The sequence below is a fragment of the Corvus kubaryi genome, unplaced genomic scaffold (assembly GCF_017639235.1).
Source record: "Corvus kubaryi isolate FWS band 111438036 unplaced genomic scaffold, C.kubaryi_AGA036_p1.0 37383, whole genome shotgun sequence".
NCBI classification, from domain to species: Eukaryota; Metazoa; Chordata; class Aves; order Passeriformes; family Corvidae; genus Corvus; species Corvus kubaryi.
Genome location: NW_024581125.1, coordinates 1,439,692 through 1,454,411, shown reverse-complemented (window position 1 = coordinate 1,454,411; position 14,720 = coordinate 1,439,692). Strand labels below are relative to the sequence as shown.

The 14,720-nt window shown below is 47.3% G+C and overlaps 1 protein-coding gene across 17 annotated transcripts in view; it reads right to left on the bottom strand.

The window, feature by feature from the left end:
- The window catches only part of AGAP1 (ArfGAP with GTPase domain, ankyrin repeat and PH domain 1), a 313,696-nt gene that overhangs the window by 29,595 nt on the left and 269,381 nt on the right, over nt 1-14,720 (bottom strand). For all 17 annotated transcript variants that reach the window (XM_042035324.1, XM_042035325.1, XM_042035327.1 and 14 more), the window contains one exon: nt 10,566-10,788. In XM_042035324.1, the coding sequence (XP_041891258.1) occupies nt 10,566-10,788 (223 nt within the window). The remainder of the gene's footprint in view (nt 1-10,565; nt 10,789-14,720) is intronic.

The following is a 14,720-nucleotide window of genomic DNA, read 5'->3' as shown; positions in this document are numbered from 1 at the left end:
AAAAAAGGGAAAAAAGCACAAAAGAAAGTTGGTCACAGTTACTGTTAGGGAGCCCTGCGGGTTCTGTAGCCAGGACCAAAGCGAGGGGATGCTGCTGCTTCTGTGCCTCGTGTCACCGGCCAGCAAAGCCACCAGGAGCACGGAGAGGCACTGCCTGCCTTCAAAGCATCCCCACCACTGCCTTCAGCCACGCTCTGCTGTCCCAGGAGCTGAAACAGATCCATCCAAACAGCTGGAATGGGCAAAAAGAACCACGAGAGGAGGAGGGATCGCAACCACCAGCACTGGTGACAACCACCAAGAGCTTGTGGCCCACGGACACAACCTTCCTGTGACATCCCACCCAGGGAAAAGGGAATCCTGGGGACCACCTCCCAGCCTCTCAGCCCATCCTCGTATTTAACCACAATCAGGTTATGCAGAAAAGGCAGAAACAGCAGAAGGAATTTGTACAACAAAGCTCTGAGAAATCTAGGATTTGAGCTCAGGACTCAAACAAGGAGGATTTTTTGGGGAAAAGAGTGTTCATAAATTGATAATCAGCAGCAGGAAAAGTGTTTGTTTGTTTGTTTGTTTGCTGGAATAAGAACCAGTCTGGTGGGTGTGTCTGTCCTGAAGGTCTCAAAACCGTGTAGGATCTGGACTTCAAACTTAACTTAACTTTTGGTTTAGATATGGATTGATCATTTCTCTTTTTGAATTAGTTCCCTCCCAAGCACCTACCAGAGCTAGAGAGATTGGAAGACCAGTGTGTTTTCACACCTGCTTGGCCAAAAGCTCCTTGAAAAGGGCAACTCAGAGCTCACCAACAGAGAGAAAACCATCACTGTGTTTATTAGAAACTGCTTGGGCCAGTGTGCAACTTCAGCAGAGGAATGGAAGGGCTAATGAGAACAAAATTTAGCACAAACCAGGAATGAGCTGGCTTTGCAGCCACGTCCAGAAAGCAATTTGAATTACGTTTGCTTCAACTGCCTGGGGAGACCTGGCGTGCAGAGAGGCAGATGTGACCTCAGGGCAGGAGGAATGAAAGGGACAGGTTAAACATCAACTACACAGAAAAGCTGCAAATAACAAGAAAATATTTTGCATAAGATCTCTTTCTAACAGGATAGGTATCTTTCAATCTGCTGGATGTTTTCCCAAGTGCTTGACTCACAGCACTTCCTACAATACTCACAGAGGAGCCTTTGGATCTGACCCGGGCACCTCATAATAGCTGATGCTTGGCACTGGGCATTTTTAAACTCAATGGCTTTATTTTGGCCTATTATTATTATTATTATTATTATTATTAGTTTCAGCCTTGCAAACAGCTGACTTTCAAGAACAAACAAGAGGCCAGTGCTTCTCCTTTGATGAATAACTGGTGAGAGAACACCTTGGTAAGGCTGCCCAAGGCTTTACAGACAGCAAACATCATTTTCCAGTTGCTTTTAGCTTGCCATACTTAAGATGAAACTCTCCGTATTTATTATTCAGGTGCTGTGGAGTAGCAGAGATGTGCATCCACACATGTGGCACGCAATTTAATGCCAGTGGTAATGATACCAAGGAATTTTCTGAGGAAAAACCGACCCTCAGTGGTTTCCATCTGACTCCTTTTCAGTGATCCTGGTCTTTGGCCTGATGTGAGCCACGTTTCCCCTCAAGTTATAAATTCACCATCCCATTTTTTCCCACCTGAAATTAAAATTTTGTTCTCATTAGCCCTTCCATTCCTCTGCTGAAGTTGCACACTGGCCCAAGCAGTTTCTAATAAACACAGTGATGGTTTTCTCTCTGTTGGTGAGCTCTGAGTTGCCCTTTTCAAGGAGCTTTTGGCCAAGCAGGTGTGAAAACACACTGGTCTTCCAATCTCTCTAGCTCTGGTAGGTGCTTGGGAGGGAACTAATTCAAAAAGAGAAATGATCAATCCATATCTAAACCAAAAGTTAAGTTAAGTTTGAAGTCCAGATCCTACACGGTTTTGAGACCTTCAGGACAGACACTCACCCACTAGACTGGTTCTTATTCTAGAAAACAAACAAACAAACAAACAAACACTTTTCCTGCTGCTGATTGTCAATTTATGAACACTCTTTCCCCCCAAAAATCCTCCTTGTTTGAGTCCTGAGCTCAAATCCTAGATTTCTCCAAGTTCAACAGCTCATCAGCTTCCTTTTCTATGGAATTTCAGCTTTAACTTGGTACTTTTCAGCCAAACCCACAGAAGGAGAACCCAAATTTGTCAGGAATCTCACCAGAATAAAGGCACCTGGAGCTGCCTGTACCTCCCAGGTAAAACATTTCAGTCTCCATCACCTGCCCTGCTGCAGAACCCTCCAGGGGCAGGATGTCCTCACACAGCTCTGATTTGTGAGCTGGACACACCCAAGGATGTCTTCCTTGGAGTCTTGGAGGGGTAATTCAGAGTGGGTTTCTCATTTTGTTTCACTGACATCGAAAACTCCTTCACAACCACGGGGTCAGTGTTTTCCACGGCTCCTGGGGATGGCACGTTACAGAAGGAATCCACCAAACGTCTCTGGACTTGTAAGAAAATGGCAAAAAGGCTGCTAAAATAGGGACTGTTGCCTTTCTCTTGCTCTTGTTTGAAAGCAAAGTTCCTTCAAGGCCCTTCCCTTCTACTCAGCTCCAGTGTTCAGAGCTTGGCCATTGCCTCTGGCCCACTGCTCATGAGAGAATCACAGAATCCTGGAATGCTCTGGGTTTGTGTGTGACCTTAAAGCCCATCCCATTCCACCCCCTGCCATGGCCAGGGACACCTTCCACCATTCCAGGTTGCTCCAAGCCCCATCCAGCCTGGCCTTGGGCACTGCCAGGGATTCAGCGAAGTGGCACTGATGCTGTTTAGATTGAGAAGAAGAACAGCACTGCAGCTTTTACACCTCTGCATTTTAATAAACACTTCAATAATCTGCAGAAGGAGACAGAAGCACTTCCTTTGCAGGTTTCTCTTTCACCACCGACGAGGAAAATAACAATTGTAATAATTATTGCCAACCAGGCTCCTGTTTGCCGAGTGTTTGAGCTTTTATCAGAGGCAGCTTTGCACACAAGAAAGGTGCAGCTGAGCCGGGCAGCATTTCATCTAAAGCACTCATTAACTTGGACAAGCGGGGTCGAGGGTGTTGTGGTTGTTTTGTTTTGATTTTTAATCATGCAGGCATCTCCCGGGCTGCCGTACAGGCACCGGTGTTTTACTGGATCAGCTCCTGGGTGACAAGGGCTGCCAAGCAGCTGCAAGGACAATGAAACACAATATTACTGCTACTACTACTGCTACCTTTCATCTCTGGAGTATATCTGAGCTTCCAAGTGAGCTTCCAAGGAATCCAAAAGGCTGAAGTCTGACCAGCAGCCACCCAAGCTGACGTTCTGCTTGCCTCGGGTAGCTGCTCCTGTCAGATGCACTTCCTGGAAGCTACTGGCAAGTGGCAATTTTATTTTTTTGTTTGAATTTAACTGCAAACCAACCCAACGTGGAGGCACACGAAGGGTTCACTCCTACAGCTGTCTCCTGGAGTTTACTGGCAGCAGCGAATCAGTCTCTTTATTTATGTCTGCGTTTGAGAACGCGATGCCGCCGTAACTAATAATTTATCCATTTTCCTCATTATCTTCATGAAATATCTGCTGTCCAAAACTGAGCTAATAGAACTCCAGCTCGCTGGGAGCCATGCTGCTCGGTGCACTTCAGCTACCAGGAAGAACAGGAGCGAGTCTTCACTGATCCCTTCCCAAAGTCCAAGCTGGAAACCTTAAGCCAAACCTGAAGTCAAACCTGCGGTCCCCGAGCAGCTGCTGGGCCGGCAGCAGCCCAGCTGTCTAAACTTTATTGGCAGCAAATGTCATTCTTGCACATGGACTGCCTGCCTGCAGAAGCCAAAGGCACATCTTGGGCTATCACATCCCATCACATTCCCCGACGAGATGTGAAAACCGGAATGGGAAACGTCAACAGAGTCCGGCTGCGGCGAGGAGCGGGGCATGCCCGCTGACAAGCGTGCCGCCGTGACAGAGATGGGCTTGGAGTTGCAATTAGTGGCACTGTCATTTTCGGCCGCTCCTGCCAATTAATTAAGCCTGTCAAATGGAAAAACAGCGGCATTCACATGATAATTTATATCGGGAGAGACTGGCCCGGCAAAGCCGCCGCTGCCGCCAACAAAATGCCCTCCGAGCACTTCAGAAAAAAAAATAAAATAATAATAATAATAAAAAAAAATACACATAAAGAAGTGGAAAGGGGAGGTGGGGGGGAAGAAAGAAAGAAAGTTAAACTGTCCTTGTTATAATTGTTAACTCTGATCGCTCAAGTAGAAGACGGGCTGATTAAAACTCCAAACGAGCCCCCAGCTCGCTTAAATCTCAGAGTCCGGAATGATAGAATCAGAGGAGTTTATTCATACCATTAAGCCCCAGAGAACTTAATTGAAAGAAGAGCATAGCCTGGACCTTGACAAGCAGGAGGTCACAGTAATTGCTGCCGGACATATTTAACATTAAGATAATCAGGCCATTAATTACCCTTTGGATCATTAAATCAGCCAGTTGCAAAATGAAATTTCTGCCTCTATTACTCACTTGAGAGACCACAGGGGTGGCTTTTAATTTATCAGTGAGCTTGAGATACAAAGGACCAGGCTTGGGGAGGAAGGAAAAGGGGGAGAAAGGAGGGGGTTTGCTTCAGCAGAGGCAGGAATATCAATCCGCCATGCTTGGTGATCGTGGCAAATTAACTAGGTAAGATAACCTCAGCTTCTAAAGGCAGAAGCTGGGGGTATGTAAATAGATGAGGGCAGACAGGGAGATCAGAGCCTGCACACCACTTAGCAGGATAATAAAGGAAATCATCCTTGATTATCAGTGCTAATTTGGACACTGCCGGTAGCTTGTTATGCGTGTTCTGAGTAGCATTTAATTAATTCAATTGCTTGTTAATGAGGGAAGTGACATGTGGGGAGCAGATGCCACCCAACTGCAGATGGGTTCTGGTCAGCCCTTCACAATAAAATTTTTTTTTTTTCTTTCTTTTTTTTTTTTTAAATTTATTTTTCAAAACCCCCTTCCCCCAGCCCTGGAATGGGAAAGGTGTCAGGCGTGGAGGAGCACTGAAAAGGCACAAAACACTGACCTCATCAGGCCAAGATCTGCTACGGAACCGGAGCTGATCATGGTGGATAGAGAGGTACCCGCGCTCCCCCAGGCCCCAATCCTAACGCTGCTCCTTGTGCCAGGAATCCGGCACCAGCAGCACCACAACAGCAAACTGATGGCCAAAAGGAGCAAGGGATGAGGGAGACGTGGAACACAGCAGCCCCACCAGATCCAGCATGCGGGAGCGGGATCTGAAGTACTCCGTTTCCCCGGGCTCGCCCTTTATCTGTGATGAAGGATTAATTATTTTTACAGAGAGAAGGAGGCATGGATGAGTATTTTCATGGAAGGCATGGTGTAATATTTTTCATCCGAGTCATTCCCCAGTGACCAGCTCGGCGTCACAGCCGCTCTCCTCGGAACAGCACAAGCCAGGCTTTGGTGCAGGACTGTAAAACTCAGCTCACTACAGTGGAGCTGCATCATGTTGTCCCTGACACCATTAAATTGAGTTCATTAGCGAGCAAGGATCCAACTGGGTGTTCCCTCAAAAGGTGAGAGTCAGTTCCCACTGCTGGCTCCCAGCTCGAGGCCACTCAGCCAGTGTTGGATTTTCCTGTAACCTCTGGTAGCCAGAATGAACAGGGAGACTGCTGAGCAAACAGACCTGAGCACAACTGCTGCTCACGCTCCAAGCCCCAGTTAAAGAGCTTAAAGCTGTGCCTGAGCTTCTGCAACCCACTCATCCCTCACTTCAAAACCAGTTTTAATGGAGTTGGACATTCCATGTGTCCAGGAATATTCTCAAAAGGATGCTGAAATGGTGGAGCCCTGTCTGTCTGTGGCTAATGCAGATATTTGGCATGGCTGGAGTAGCAGAACAAGAAACATGGCCGGGATGGTGCCTGGATATGACCCTGCCTTCCCTCAGCTTGCCCTGCAATGTCCAGCCGGTGGAGGTGGCACATCCATCCCAGCACTCCCAGGGAGACAGGGATGGAGACCTTGGCAGCTCAGGAAAAGTGGGTGAGGGAGCAGATAACCGTCTCCTGGAGTGGGCAGAGGGATGGGGCAGCTTGTCTCCTTTGGAAAAGGCCAACACCACCTTGGGAAGTCGACGGTGGCAAACAAGTCTGCAAACCAGAAGCCACGCGGGCGTGAGGACAAAGCAAAACGTGTGAGGTGTGTGCAGAAAAAAGCTCATTGTCTGGTAGGGGATGGACAAACCAGTGCAAAAGGCGAAGAATTCCCAAGCTGGCTTCCCCACATCTCCAACATTCCTCCATGGAGCAGCTCAGCCCCACAGGGCTCCTCCTCCAGTGCCGCAGCACTCCAAAGCAGCGTTGTGAGAGCGTGCTTAAACAGTATCAATAGCAATTAGAGGGAAAATCCTGATCCCATCCCCAGCCCCAGTTAATTGTTGCAACATTGATTTACTCTAATTTGACTTCTCACTCCAAATTAAACCCGCATTACCCAAGGAGGGACCGTAGGCAAGCTCCCCCCACCCGCCCCCTCCCCTCCAGGACAATAAATTTAATATTGAATACACTTGGAACAAAAACCTGGCGGTTGTTGCAGGATCCATACCGAAAGATCTTTTTCCTTTTTTCCCTCTTCTTCTTTTTTTTCCTTCCTGCGAGTAATTAAAAGATGCTTTTCTTGACTAATGATCCCCCTGTTTAGGAATGGGAAGTCGATACTCCTTCACCAGCAGTCAGCTTCAATTTGTCACAGGCCTCCCGAAGTTTGAGCGGCGTTCTCGGGGCTGCTGGTAATTGCTGGAACCAATTACCAGCTTTCCAGAGCTGACCTAATCAGGGACCCACGGACACCACAGCTCAGGGCCAGCTGGTCCCTGTTCCCTTTCCACTCAAGTGTTTGCCTGTGCTTGGGTTTTCTGCCGCTTCCCCAACTTTTTGTGCTCACCGGAGCTGGTGTTTATTCCTCCTTCCTCCCCGAAATCACAGCAACACCCTCAGCCTTGCCTTGTGCTGCTTCCTTGGGGATCACACCACACCTCTGCTTCCCAAAACCTTCAGTGCCAGAGGCTGTCCTGAGTGTTGCTTTTGATTTACAGGGGCACAGAATGACCTGGAGATCTGCCTGAAGCGTCCCAGGATGGTTTGGGTTGGAAGGGGCCTTAAAGCCCATCCTCATTCCACCCCATGCCATGGGACATCTTCCACTAGGCCAGGTTGCTTGACATGACCTGGAATGTGTTAATACGAGAGGATATACCTGTGCAACATATCCCTGATCAATGCAGGAAGGACAATGCCCTTTGCTAAAAAGCTGCCAGGCTTTGAATTTTACACGCCCTCCGATCTCAGAACCTTTCTGGCCTTCAAGATAAGTGTCCAGGTTTATGTTTCCCCGTGATTTGCTTGGATGAAGAGTTTGAAGTGCATTTAAGCAGACTAGAAAAGGACAGAAGTATTTAATGTGGTTTAATCACAGAATATCCCGAGCTGGAAGGGATCCCACAGGGATCAGTGAGTCCAGCTGCTGGCCCTGCACAGACACCCCACCAATCCCACCCTGGGCATCCCTGAGAGCCTTGTTCAAGTGTTCCTTGGGCTCTGGCAGCCTCGGGGCCGTGCCCATTCGCTGGGGAGCCTGGGCAGTGCCCAGCACCCTCTGGGGAAAGAACCTTTCCCTGCTCTCCAACCTAACCCTGCCCTGGCACAGCTCCAGCCGCTCCCTGGGTCCTGTCCCTGTCACAGAGAGCAGAGATGGGAGCTGTCCCTCAGGAGGTAGCTGCAAGCCATGATGAGGTGTTGAATTTGGTAATAACTTGTTTTTGAGTGTGCAGAATTACTGAATGGAAGCTGTACTCACAGCCTGGCACAGCTCTGTTCTCAGAAATACTGGTGACATTTTCCTGGGTAAGACTCCTTAATTATGCCATGACCTAGAGCAGCCTTTTGGCAATTCCTCCTGCAAAACAGCATCTCCATGGATCCCTCCACCCTTCCCTCTACTCCACAGAAACACATGGGATGCCCCTGCAACCACACAGTGATCAGTGCCAACCTCTCCCAAGGTGAAGGGACTGCTTTGAAAGCCACATCAAGACTTTCAGGTTCCTTTTAGCCCAGCCTGTGAACACTCCTTGAGCCTCCCAGCCCAACAATTCAGTATTAGTGGAGCAGCTCATGCCTGGTTTTTTTTGTGTCCCTAGAAATCTCTGGGCCTCCACTGATGGCTTCATCTCCAATAGAGAGACATAACATGAAGAGGTAAAACCCACCTGATCCCCTCTAAAAGTGTCTATTACGGCCCCATCACAGAATCAGATTCCCAGAATTGTTTGGGTTGGAAGAGACCTTAAAGCCCATCCAGTTCCACCACAAGCAGGGACACCTTCCACTGTCCCAGGCTGCTCCAAGCCCCATCCAACCTGGCCTGGGACACTTCCAGAGATCCAGGGGCAGCCACAGCTGCTCTGGGCACCCTGTGCCAGGGCCTCCCCACCCTCACAGGGAAGGATTCCTTCCCAATGTCCCATCCACCCCTGCCCTCTGGCAGTGGGAAGCCATTCCCCTTGTCCTGGCACTCCATGCCCTTGTCCAAAGCTCCTCTCCAGCTCTCTGGGAGTTGCCTCTTCCCCCTTCAGTCCCTCAACAACAACAAAAGGGAGGTTTGTTTAACCCTCCTTTCAGGTCCAGTTTAGCTTCATCCAATAGAATTCCTCATGCAAAACTCCAAACAGCAGTGAGAACGTGGAAAGCAGAGCCTCTACCTGAAGAACTTGAATCTATTTTCTCACCACATCTTGGACAGAAGGATTGTGATGCTGGCAGAGACCAAAGTGAAGCACAAAAGGAGCCACTCACTTTGGAAAAGCAGAACTTTCTGGTATTTATGTGAAAAATCACATTTCAGTCCCTGCTGCAAACAGCAGAGGAATGGGAGCAGCAAAGCAAGATTGCAATTGCTTTGTGGGAAAATTTTCACATCATCCTAATTCTACTTTTTCTAGCACCTCTTCGATCACGTAAGCGTGAACCTGGACACAGAGCTAGAAAATCCTATTTATAAAATGAATCCTTTTGTCCAAAAATGTTGCAGCGCAGGAAAGAAAGTGCAGTGGTATCAGTGACAATCAGAATCAGCTGAAGATAACCATGAAGATGCACTGAAACAAAGGGGGAGAATTAAAATAAGCCCTGAGCATGAAATACTAAGAGAACAAAGTTGATTTTCTAGAAGTAAAAATTCAATCCCAAATGAATGATTTAATTGAAATGGATGGTGCTCTTTTCATCACAGTCACGTGGATTTTAGATTTTTCATGGTGTTTATTATCTGACTACTAAAATAATGTGATTTTTCTTTTTTAAAATAGAATTCCAATTGAGTGCAAGCCTTTTCCTCTCAGGTGTTTAGGACTGAGGTATTGCTCCATCTCACCTCAGCAGTAAGCAGCAACATAGATTTGTGAGGTGCAAGAACAGAAAATCTCTGGATTAAAGCGATACTGGTGACTGAGAGTTCATTTCAATCTGCCTGATGAAATCATCGTGCTGCCTGTCTAATAATACAAACACACAGAGCAGACATCCCATTTCTGCCTGAAAAAAACCTCTCTTTGGGTCTCCCTGAGCACTTTTAAATGCACAGCCATTCATCTAAGTAGCCTGATTAATGTCGTGGCTTCATTCTCGAAGATGAACCAAAGGTGGCACCACAAATTCATTTTTCAGGGCTAACGAAATAATGCGAAGAGAAACAGTTGACTTTATTACACACAACAGCACAAACCCACCCCTCCACTGCAGGAGGTGGCCCAGGTGTAGTGATCTTTCCACCTGATCCCTAACTGGAAAAAGTATTCTCAAAACGTCTGTCTTTAACACGGATCAGATTAATTAAGCATAAAAAACCCCCTTAGTTTTAGGTAGGACAGCACATCACAGGAAGATTTTCACTGTGTGGAGCTATGAGAGGCAGGCAGAATGCTGTTCTCAAAGGCAACACCCCCACCCCCCCCAGCAGCTCATGGTTTCACATAAATCACACACACAAAAAGTAATCAAGCCCACGGCGAGCGGGACTTTGAACATCCCCGAGCAGAACCAAAGACCTGACAGCCAGGTACCAATTCCCAAGCGAGCCTGAACCTCTGAAGGAACATTATTAATGACAAACTGTTAGTCCAAGAGGCAGGAACTTTGTGGCCCACCGAGACAAAGGAGCACATGACAGGATAATTTAGATGGAGGAAGAAGCAGGCGGGAGGTTTCCATCTCCCACTGAACAGAAAAACTGCAGAGCTGCGGAGGAAACCTTCGCAAGAGCCAGAACGTAACGAGGTCACTCAACTTTTGCCACCCCCCACTTTGACACATGTTCTTCCTGGGCACGCAGGGAGGATATAAATAATGATTTTCCCACAAGGCACGGCGCGAGGGAGGAGTTAAAAGCGGCAGTGTCACAGACAGAGTGAGCAAACGCACCTGGTGGAGTCTGAGGAGGGCTTCACGTGGCCTTGGCTGTTCTCCTCCCACACACTGTTGGCCAGCTCGTTGCCAATGGCTGACATCACCTTGATGAGCTCTATGGGCCAATCGTCCAGGTCCAGCGAGCGCACCCGGGACAGGTGCGTGCCGAGGTTGCGGTGGATCCCTGAGCATTCGATGCAGATGAGGGCTCCCAGGTTCAGGCTGGCCCAGTCGGGGTCTGCAGGACAAGGGACACAGCAATTAGGACAAGGCAACACCCAAGGGAACTTTCCTGCTGGTGGTTGTGCTTGAAGGTTTTGGCTCCGGGGGTGTCTTGTCCTAAAGCGCAGCTGGGAGGTCTCCCGGGGTCAGTGGAGATACCCTCAGGGGTAAAAAAAAATAAAAGGTGGTGTCTCAGAAGGTGTATTACCCCACCTCCAGCCAAAAAACCCCTATGAATCAGAGGGGAGAGGAGAAACCAAGGAAATGTAACCACAGAGATGGGTAAAGGATGATGAAGTGAAGAAGGCCCCTCCTTGGGAATCCAGAGCTGCTCGCAGCCGCTTGAAAGGGAGAAAAAAATATAGAGACCAGAAACAATGATCTCCTGCTCACTACATCTACTCCCTCAACAGCCACCTGCACCACCAGCTACGTGTGGCTCTTACATCTGACTCTTCTTCCATCTCCAGAATCAGAGGGATAAACACCAAGATGGAACTGTCCCACCTGGAACAGCCCCAGTTCCAGGGCACGAGCCAGGAGGATTCCACCCACCCAAAACAACCCCACAAAGGGTAAGAACTGGGGCAAACCTGACACAAGATGGGAAATTCCATTTCCCAGCGTGGTTCAGAACTCTTTTGCCACGTGTAATTCTTCTTCCTGTGTAATTTAAATCTCGATTTGTATGGACTGCCCTCTCTCCAACAAACATTCACCTTAACAAATGCAACTGAAGACACATGAGAGGAATTGTTGTTGGCTTTTTTCTCCCCCCCTGCTGTCAGATCTTTTCTTCATGCCTTACTCTGTGCATCCCAAAGAACTACCCCAAATGCCAAGCAGGAAAACGGGGATTAATTAAGAGGGCAGGCAAGTCTTACTCCTATCTAAATAAAATTTGGAGTTGACAGAAAATGAATTTCCAGTGTTTCCTTCTGTTCCAGAAAATTTCATCCAAAGACTTGTCTCGTAACCCACAGCTGAAAAGCTGTTTTTGGCAGCCAAAATATGTGGAAACAAAACATTTTCTAGTTCTTTGCCATGTCATGTTTGGACAAAAAATAGGAGAGGAAAGCTGACAATATTAATGGTGAAGTCCCACGTTTCACTGAAGGCACTGACTGACATTTTTCAGTCAATCCTTAGAAATCTAAAAATGTCCCCCAGAACAAAAATCCCCCATCTTATTCCACTTGAGCAGAAAACCACAGCTGTTGTTTAGAAGTTCCTGTCCGTACATATTCTTATATCACACCTAATGTAACACCTACATTATACATATACAGCATTTCAGACCTCCAAAAAACAAGGTGAGACAAAACTCCTGCCATGCTTTCCAAGCTTTTGGTACAACAACTACAACAAACTCCTTTAATTCCACAATTCTTCAGATTATTATTATTATTATTATTATTATTATTATTATTATTATACAACCTCCACTGTTGTTTTGCCAGTGGTGTATCTGAAACACACTAAACCCCCCACCCCCAAGCAGCAATTTGTTGGTATAAACTTGAAACACAGCAAGTAATAATTTGAAATTTGCAAACTGTGACTCGGAATGAAACCCCTGACCTGCAAAGGCCAGGGTTATCCTCACAAAAATCCAAAGTGCAATGAGTTCTAAGAGGCATGAACTCACAATGAAGCAAGAGAATGAAATACCAACTTACGTTATTCCAATTATTCTGACACAACTGGTGTTAAAGACATGACCTCCCTCCCAAACACCTCTCTACTTGAAGTCTAACATGTAGTGCATCTGGCACTGAATAAATTCTTTAAATATTCACCCTCTTCAGAGCATCACAGAATTGTTTGGGTTGGAAGGGTCCTTCCAGTTGCCAGCACTGAAGGAGTCCCCCAAAACAACAACCAGGAAGTTCCATGGAATTTTACCAAGGTATTATTGTCAATCTCAACAATCTGACAACACGCAGCTGAGTGGGAAGGTGGCAAATGAGGAAAGGCAAGGGCTGAACTTGTTATAGAAATGAAAATTATTATCACCAATTCATACCACACGTGGTTAGAAAGCTGTAACTACTCAAGGTTGGGTTTTGTTTTCCTTTTAAGGAGATGATACAAACCCAGCTCCCTTTTCCTGCTGATGGTGAGAGTAATTCTGAATCGGAGGACGCTCACAAGGCACGTGGCAGGCATGGATATCAAGGTTTGACGGTAAAAGGAAGAAAAAGCCCACTCAGTGCAGCTAAAGGTGCTTTACTTAAAACTGGTCAAACAAAAAATGAGCTTTTTTAGCACCACTGAATCTACCCAGATCACACTTTTCAGCTGTCCATATTCTCAAAAACGCCTGGCTCACTCCTTCCCTGAAAACCTCTTCTCCACTCTGACTTGCACCTCAATCAGCTTCACCATTTGGAGGTGAGAACTCTCTTAGGAGAATAACCCCTCCCCACTGTCTCCTTCATCCCTTTGGATCTGAGGAGGCTGATGAAAGGCTAAACCCTCCTGAGGTCAGCAGGTGTAAGATATCCCTGGGCTGAGCAGAGGGAACTGCTGGAAGGAGGAGCAGAAGAGCCAGGGAAAGAAGAGGCAGGGGTGAAGGCATCTCAAGCTGCAGCAGAAGAGAGAGAAAAGTTTGCAACTCTCTTATTCTTTGAGAGGTTTTTTACTCTATTCTGCATGAAAAATTGAATTTTGTGATGGGTAGGACAAGATTGCCCAAATTATTACCTCAGTGTTTGGTTCTCAAATACATAATACACCAGTGATCAGACTCCTGGATTGGAAAACTCATGATGAGAATCCATGTTTTTAAACCCTCCCTGTTTTCTTCTGCAACAGCAAAGACCTGCTTTTCCATGGTCTCTGGATATCTTGGAAGAGGTGACTGATATCTATCCTCTGGTAGAGCCAAAATCCAGGAATTCAGCTGGGTTTGCCTACGCAATTGGATCACCTTGGGTGGCTTCTCCAGACGAAATCAGCCCCGGGACTCCGCTGCTTTGGGAAAAGGCAACATCAGTTTCCTTCTGAAACATGAAATCAGATCTTGGGCACAAACTCCAGCTCCTAAGGAGCACTTTGCCTCATCTCTTGCTCTGGGATGGGCATGTTAAAAGGAGAATACTGAACAACTTCAGTTGGAGGCTGCCAAAAGGCCAGGATGCTGGCAGCCCACAGCTGCTGGGTTAACATCCAACAAGGCAGAATTCCCCCGTGAAACAAAGTGCTGCACCAAGTGCTCAAAAGGCAAAGAGCTCCAGAAAGAGGAAGAACGAGACTTCTGAAGTGGAAGATTGATGGCTCTTGAACAGAGCTGAGGGATGGCAACATCTCGTACTCCTGTGCTCCCAAACATCTGCCTCTCTGGAGATGCAAACAATGTGAGAGCTCTACGAGGTGCTGGGGTTTGTGATGTTAAGTGCTCTGGGGGTAAGGACCTGCCCAGGCAAGGCAGGAAGGGAGGCAAGGGAATAAAGCAAAGCCCTGCAGAAAAAGCAGCAGGCTGAGGTTCACCTCGTGTGTGTGTGTTTACATTTTAAGATCCATTGCTTTGGAAATATCTCAGGTTTATCCAAAGGTGGCCTTAAAATCAGGAAGGTCAAACAGCGAGAGGAGTCAGAGAGGGCATAAATCATCTCTGGAGAACACAAACAAGTCCAGCTGAAATTCCAAAATCATCCCCCTGCAAAAGCTACGCGATAGAGCGTTGCCAAAGTGGGCTGTCCCACTCTGCCCTCTCCCAGCAACATGCTCCTGGCACATCCCTGCTGCTGGCACCACGCACGGGGGGCCAGCTTGACCCATGAACAATCTGGCTGAAAACCAGATCGGTTGGGGGGGGGGGGGGGGGCCCAACCCAAAAAAGCAAAAAAAACAACAAAAAAGAAGTGCTGCTTTTTTGCACAACCGTTTTCCTGATTAAACATCTCGCCCGGCTGCATAAATCCTGGGATATATGCATGGCTGGGG